At 58.1% G+C, this 7,127-nt stretch overlaps 1 protein-coding gene across 2 annotated transcripts; it reads right to left on the bottom strand.

Moving 5' to 3' along the window:
- Positions 1-433: 433 nt before the first annotated feature.
- On the bottom strand, positions 434-4,747 carry Znf703 (zinc finger protein 703). Of its 2 annotated transcripts, none has more exons than XM_021219433.1 (2): positions 4,286-4,747; positions 434-3,332 (listed from the first exon to the last, which is right to left on the bottom strand). In XM_021219433.1, exons 1-2 carry the CDS (start codon positions 4,544-4,546, stop codon positions 1,794-1,796), a joined length of 1,800 nt encoding a protein of 599 aa, XP_021075092.1. In that variant the 5' UTR covers positions 4,547-4,747; the 3' UTR covers positions 434-1,793. The 2 variants fall into 2 exon arrangements, with proteins under 2 accessions (XP_021075092.1, XP_021075093.1); XM_021219434.2 differs by lacking the exon at positions 434-3,332 and adding an exon at positions 3,509-3,657 and having other exon boundaries at positions 4,286-4,672.
- Between the last annotated feature and the right edge of the window lie 2,380 nt (positions 4,748-7,127).

Here is a 7,127-nt window from a genome sequence, read left to right as displayed (position 1 = left end):
GGCGCCAGAGGCACGTCTCTGCTCACTCTCCAGCCGGACTTGGGAGAAGGAAGGCTTCACGGGAAGTTAAGCTTTAGCCCTCTTTCCTGGTTCCCTTTCTCATCCTGTAGCCCTTGAATTCCCGCCCAGAGAAAGAGCCACTTTCACACGCGCCCTCGCTCCACTTTACCCCCAGGAAATGCCAAGGCCTTTGAAGTATTCCTGGGAGCCAAACATTTAAACTGGGGGGATGGGGTGGGGTGTAAAGATGGTTTTATGTAATTTGTAATACACTGGTCTAAGTCCCCTCCTAGAAGAAAGGTTAACCGCAGTCTCAGAAGGAATTCCTTAAGCTTTTAAGGAAAAAAAAAAAGTCCTCAACAAAACAAGGGTATCCGCTTAGGTGTCTGGAAGTGGGACCATGGGTGAAGCAAGAGAGAAACACACCACGGTGTGAATATAGCCAAGTATTCCATTTATTAACAAAATAGTCTTAGCAAGGGAGAGCTCTGTTCACCCCACAAGAGGCCCCGCAGCCGAGGCCCCGAAGCCCCGGCGCTGCTGCGGAAGACCGGGAGAGAGGGAAGTTGTGGGGGAGAAGACTTGGGTTAAGTCTTTAATCCTAGCCACCGCAGGAACCCACGGAAACCTAATGCCAGCTTTGGCGATTGCTGGCTCAGGTCTGGGACATGGCGAAGGGAGTGCTGTGATCCTAGGGCTCCCTGAGTCCCCAGCCTGCCCCCAACAGAGCTCCTAATGTTGTCTGGTCTGCTGACTAGAGGACTGCTAAGCTTTGGAGGGATCCATCAAGGATCCCCGACCCCGCCCCTATCGCCAGGGGAGGGGCGGGTCACAGTCCCAACTAGGGAGAGAGAAAAAATAAAATAGTAACGATAAAGTACTTCACAAAATATAAAGAGCAATTTCGTGCCAGCGGGGGCCTTCTAAGACATTTAATTGGATGTGTCAGGTCCCTGTCAGCCGGCAATCTGACTGCACCGCAAGGTGTGGGTCCCTGAGGGGCCAGGAAGGTAGAAGACATGGCAGGCTCAGTTGGAGGCCATTGGGACACTGCTGGTGGCACCGGGACTTCCCGAGCTGAGCACCCTGGAGGGTCAAGGCTGTGATTTGATTTGAGGGCTCAGGGCCTAGAACCAAATGCTCATGTGGGAAGGGTGGGGAGGGTTGTGTAGTACCACACAGCTCTACAGAATTCTGGTTCATCAGAGCTCAAGACCTCCAGCCACCAAGTTGTTCCCCCTCGACCCCCACCCCCAAATTGTTACATTGTTTTTGTACAAAGAAAAAAAAAAGAATTAAAACTTCACATGGAAGGAAACAAGATGGGGTGGTAAGGAAAAGGGAAGAAATGCAGTTTTAACAGTTATGACTCATGCAAGAGACTTCCCAAGATGGGGGAAACTGAAAGTGTAGAACCCCGACTCTTCCTTCATTCCTTAACACCAAATCAGTCAAAAACCAATCAACCCAAAGTCTTAAAAACATATACCCAAGAAGAAAATAAACAAAAGAAGGGAGAGGGGTGGGGGAAATCATGGAGTTACCTGGGTGGTTAATATTATTATTTGGGGGAGACAGACTTTTTGCATACCACTGACTCATGTGGTCATTAATGCACTTATGTTCCCAGCTTGTAAGCTAACATGATAGTAAATAAATACACAGTCCGGTGGGGGAGGGGCTGGGCTGGATCCTGGTAGGGGTAAGCGGTTGCGGAGCTTGCAGCGTCGAAGGCAGTGGGACGTGAGAGGAAGGGGTGGGTGGGGAAGGGCTGGGAGGGGCCAGAGCTGTGGTTACTGGTATCCAAGCGCGGAGGCGGAGGCTAGTCTCTGTCCATACAGTGCGTATGGCGAGTAGTAGGGTCCGGCTGTGGGAAGGGACGGCACTGCCAGGCCCCCAGCTGTAGATAAGTGGCTCTTGCCATAGGGGTGGTATCGGCTTAGCCCCAAAGTGTGTGGACTCCGCAAGGACAGCGACCCGGGGCTGCCTGGGGCAGCGGGCGGGGGAAGATGCAGGTGACAAGAGGCTGCGGCTGCAGCGGCTGCCGCGGCGCTGCCCAAGCTCGACGCCCCGGGGTAGGCGGCCAGAAGTTTCTCTGCGCCCGGCAGGGCGGTGTGAGTCCGTAGATGGCTGAGCAGCTCCTCGGAGGTGGCAAAGCGCTTGTCGCAGGGCCCGCTGGCCGCCACCCAATTGCAGCTGTGTGGCAGCGGTTCGTTCTGCAGCATGAAGCCATAGGTGTAGAGAGGATGGCCCGGGAGAGCGGCCTGGGCGGCGCTGGAGGAGAGCGCCGCAGGTTGCAAGGGGTGCCCGGGGTACACCAGAGGGTAGCCACTGGCCTTAAGGCTGGGCCCGGCCGGATCGTGCGCGCTGCAAGTGGAACAGCTTGAGCCGCCGAGGTGCGAGGCGCTGTGGTAGCCTCCTAGACAGTAGGGGTCACGGCATAATCCCTGCAGGAAGGAGGGTGGGGAGGCCCCCGTGAGTGGGCTGGAGCTGGGGGGCTTGCCGGGTGGCAGGCCCAGGCCCCCGGAGAGCTGACCTCCCACTAAACCAGACTTGCTAGGATCCAGGCCAGGCACGAACTGAGACGGGTAGCCGGCGTAGGCGCCCACGATGGAGCCGTGGTAACCGATGCTGGAGGGCGGTAGTGGGAACACCGAGTGGCCTGGTTTGTAGGGTGACACTGGAGCCACGTGGCCCGCCCCCACCAGGGCGGAGGGCGGCTCTGACTTGCGCCCCGATGCGGTGGCCTCCGGGCCACCGTGAGCCGAGTCCCCGCCGCTGCCTCGGCTCCCAGCGGCTGGCTCGGGACTGGGTTTGGCTTCCGGGTCTTTCTTGTCCAGTTCCCCGCCGCCGCCGGCCCCGCCGCCGCCGTTCTTACAGTCTGAGTGGTGTGGTGAACCTCCGCGGGAGCCGCCGGGTGAAGACGAGTTGGATGAGGTGGAGACCGATGCCCCGTGCGGAGGAAAGGGAGGGCAGGCGGCGCTGGGGACCCTGAAGCCCGCCTTGTCTCCGGGAGACGAGGAGGACGAAGAGGTGGTGGAGGACACCGACGAGGAGCCGCTGTCTTTGCGGGAGTCGCCGCCGCCGGAGCCCTTAGAGTAGGGCTTAAAGCTCGACTTGTCCTCCGCGGGGGAGTCCCCCAGCTGTTTGAGCGCCGCGGCCGCGGAGGCGGCGCCGGGGGCGGAGCGGCTCGGGTCTTTCTCGGATCCCAGCCCGTTGGCCGCCGCGGCCGCCGCTACGGAGTTGAGCTTGGACGAGGGCGGCGGGTCGGGCTTGCCGATCTGCGAGCAGGTCTGGGCTAGCAGAGCCAAAGGACTCTTCTTGGCGTCCAGCTGCGGGAGACAGTGGCGAAGGGGAGGGAGAAGGGGGTGAGATTGGGAGACCCACTAAGCGCGCGCGGGAGAGGCAGAGCCGAGCACTGCGGGCGAGCGACGGGAGCCTAGCGAGGAGGGTCACCGAAAGAGGGCCTGGCTCTGGCCGAGCTGGGCGGAATGGCACTTGCCTTGTGGGTTAGTCCCCGAGTGTGATATGGGCGCTGGCGCGCAGGAGAAATGGCTCAACCACGGCCCTCCCGGTTAAAGGTGACTTCTCTGTAATCGGGATGGTGATTCGCCCCTTTCCAGATAATTTCCCCAACCTTTTTGAACCAGGGAAAAACTTAAGCCTTTAGTTTGGGAGAACTTCGTTTGGGACGGGTTTCTAGTGATGGCGCTCCGGGTAAGAGCAGGGAGGGGCGCCTTCTAAAGGCAGAGCCGCAGTTGGCCCTGTGAGTAGCCCCTCCCTCTCTCCTTCCCTCCCTCTCTCTCTCCCTCCCTCCCGGGGAGGACACCCAGAGAAGTAAGATGAAGAAAGACCCGGGATCGCGAGTGCCTGGTTGTCTGCACTGTGCCCCCAACAGGCCGGGGAAGATGCAGAGGGACACCGGGGTGGAGGCGAGGGAGGCCCAGGAGTCGTCTTCGGACAGGACTCTAAGGGGCCAGAGGAAAAGTAAAGGACTCTGGGCACCATAAGAGCAAATCCAGTCAGATAGAAAACACGCAGCTCCAAAGGGCGACTGGGCAAAAACCTTTCCACCCAGGAGTCTAGGGAGAACCTGGAGGGGTCTGATTCCTGCCTTCCGTCCCTCCTCAGGAGGTCCGCCTGCGTGGCCAGCTTCGGGCCTCGCGTCGCACTGAGCTACGGGAGGTGGGGTGGGGTGGGGGGTAGTGGAGGGAGCAGAGCCATGGGCCCAGCATGGGTGGAGGAGTGGGGTTCAGTTCTGGGTGGGCAGCGCCCGGAGACTGACCTCAATTGGGCTGACGGGAGTGGAGGACAGCGGTTGCAGGTACTCCGGGTGCAGGAGGTGACCGGTGTGAGCGCTCAGCATCTTCAGGACCCTGATAGGGAGCCGGTTCGCCTGGCGCAGGGGGTCCGCCGGGGGCAGGAGGGACACCACTGCCGGCACCGCCGGCCTCTTCCCGCCGCCGCCGCCGCCGCTGCTGCTGCCGCCGCCGCTGCCGCTGCTTTCGGGTGTCCTTGGGTTAGATCCAGCGGGCGAATCGCTCATTTGGAGGAGGCAGCGCCACTGGGGGGGGCGGGGAGGGAGGGGAAGCTCCGGGAGGCGAGCTCCCGGGGCGGGTGGGCTCGCTCCGCTGCGTCGATCGCCGTGCAGCAGCCGCTGCGCCTCCGTGCCGCCTCCCCTCCTCCACCTCCGCCGCCGTCGTCGTCGCCGCCGCCGCCGCCGCCGCTTAGCCCAGGCGAGCAACACAAAAACCTTCGCCTTCCGCGAGCTGCACGTCAAATAGCCGCGATCTGCAGCCACACTTCAAAGGGATCGCCGCGCCCGCCCAATCGCAGCTCTCTCCCGGACCCCGGGGCGGGGAGAGCGGAGGGCGGAGGCGGGCGCCGCCGGTGGGCGGGGAGAGTCTTAAAGCGCCCTAGCCCGTCGCCGCCTCCCGGCCTTCGCCGTGCGCTGGTTCTGCTCCCCTTTGCGGGTTGTGCCCGGCTGCCTTAAGCCCACGGGTCACCCAAGGGATGGGACTCCTGGACACGGGCTCTGCGCCCTCTCCTGTTGCCCGCTGCTTCCCACTAGTGTCTAGGGTGGAGACAGGGGTGGGAACGCACGGCGCCTGCTCCGGTCGGTCCTAAGATCCAAGCCTCTCCCCGGGGCCGCCTGGGGGCGGGCTACGCCTCGGGAGCTCGGCCGCTTCTCGGAGCTGCTTCGGCCGGTTCTCTTTCCCCTATTTGGCCTCTCCCGGATGTGTTCACTTGGAAGCGCCGAAGCCTTGGGGGCATCCACTATTCCCTGGGTGCTGCCGGAGCCCTTCCAACTACTTTGAGCCTGTCCAGTCAGACTGGATATGGAAGGACTCCCCGGTGAGATGGTCTAGGTGAAGCGTGGTTGAAGGGTTGGCTCCCTGGCCAGGGAGCGCCACCTCAAAGCTCCTGGAACGCCCCCAGGGACACCCTGAATTGTAGATCGTGTTTAGGTTTGTTTCAGGGTTCTTGTCCCGTTTAAAGTCGTAAAGCTACCTCACTGTGCTGTGATGAGCTGAGCTGCCGTTTGGCGGCGACGTGGTTGGAGGTAGCATCAAAGTAGAGGCCGATGTCCTAGAGGAGTGGGTCTCAGCACTGCAGGGCGACACAAACTCCAGAGACTGGTCCATTGGTTTCCCCTCCGGCGAAATTTCGAAATATAACCTTTTTTATTAATAATAACAGTACCCTCTCGGATTCCCCCAAGCCTTCCGGAAAAAGTATGTATTTACACTTGGCAGACATTTTTACATAGTCATGGTCCTGACCATAAAGTTCTAGATCCTTGACTCAATGGGCTGAGCTTGGTCCTTTGTGCCCCAGCTCTGGAGTGTCCACTTTTGCGTGCCCTCAGTGGCCAGTGGAGGCGCGCTGGTGTTTCTTTTGAATACCTTTTTCCAGTCGGGATTTGTCAGTCACTCTGACCATCAAGTTCTGCCTTTGTAGGAGTGTTACCCAGGACTATCTGGTTCTGACTGCGTGGTGCTGACCCACGGTGGTTGTTGTTTTATTTTTTTTCTCTGTCTCTGGTATCAATGACTCAACACAACGTGAGAACAGGAGATTTCAAAGGAATCATCAAAGTGAGAGAAATAACGAATCATAGAACAATCATGAACTTTATGATGCTCAGGAGAGAGGACGGCAGGCAGCTTCCAAGGCCACATCAGTCATACACAGAACTCAAACTCCCTGGGTCCACAAGGTTTGATAAATAAATATGCATAGGTCTCTTAGAAATTACCCGACTGTCCCCTCCCTCATCTTTAGATCTTATAAAAGCAAATAGCCAGAGATACCTGGACTCTGATGATACAGTCCGTATGGCAACAGGAGGGGCATAAGAATGGAAGGGAAGGTTTTCTCGTTTATTTTATGGTGCAAAGTTTTACTCTCTCCTGGCAACCCCCATAAGCTCTGGTCATGCCAGCCTATGCCATCTGACCTCGTGGTCATTGCAAACACTTATCTTTAAAATTCTACTCCAAACTGGGTCTCATACTTGTAAATGCAGCAGCGCCCAGGAAGCTGAGGCAGGAGAGTCGCATCATGAATTTGAGACCAGCTTGGCATACCTAGAGAGTTCCACCACGTTTGAAGGGTTACTTCACCTCAACCCAGTCCTTTGGCCTTTGGGAGAGGGAAGAGCAGAAGAAGGATGGGCTGTAGAAGCAATGGTCTTTGTGGATATGTGGGAGGAAGAACTGGGACGAAGGAAGAGTTTGGAGACAGAGACGAAAAGTCTCCTGGGTTATTGTCCAGCTGGGGAGAGAGAGAGAGAGAGAGAGAGAGAGAGAGAGAGAGAGAGAGAGAGCCTAGAAACCGTTGTAGAAGCAGAGCAGATGTGTGTTAGAAATGATTAATGGGAAATAAGTTGGAGGGAAAGAGAGTAGACACTTAGGAATGTGGGTGGGAAAGAGAGGGCAGAGGCCTCAGCAAGGACAGTGGAATATTTTTATTTGGAGAGTAGAAAAGATGTCAAATGAACAAAAGGAAGAAGGGGAGCAGACAGGATGTCCCGGCTGGGTAGGGGGCAGGCGATTTCCCCAGGGAATGATACATTGTCCTTTTAAGAAACTGAGTTCTCTAAGCTCAGAGCAGTTAGCACGGGC

The sequence above is a fragment of the Mus pahari genome, chromosome 19 (assembly GCF_900095145.1).
Source record: "Mus pahari chromosome 19, PAHARI_EIJ_v1.1, whole genome shotgun sequence".
Lineage (NCBI taxonomy): Eukaryota > Metazoa > Chordata > Mammalia > Rodentia > Muridae > Mus > Mus pahari.
This window is presented reverse-complemented; position numbering and strand designations above follow the sequence as displayed.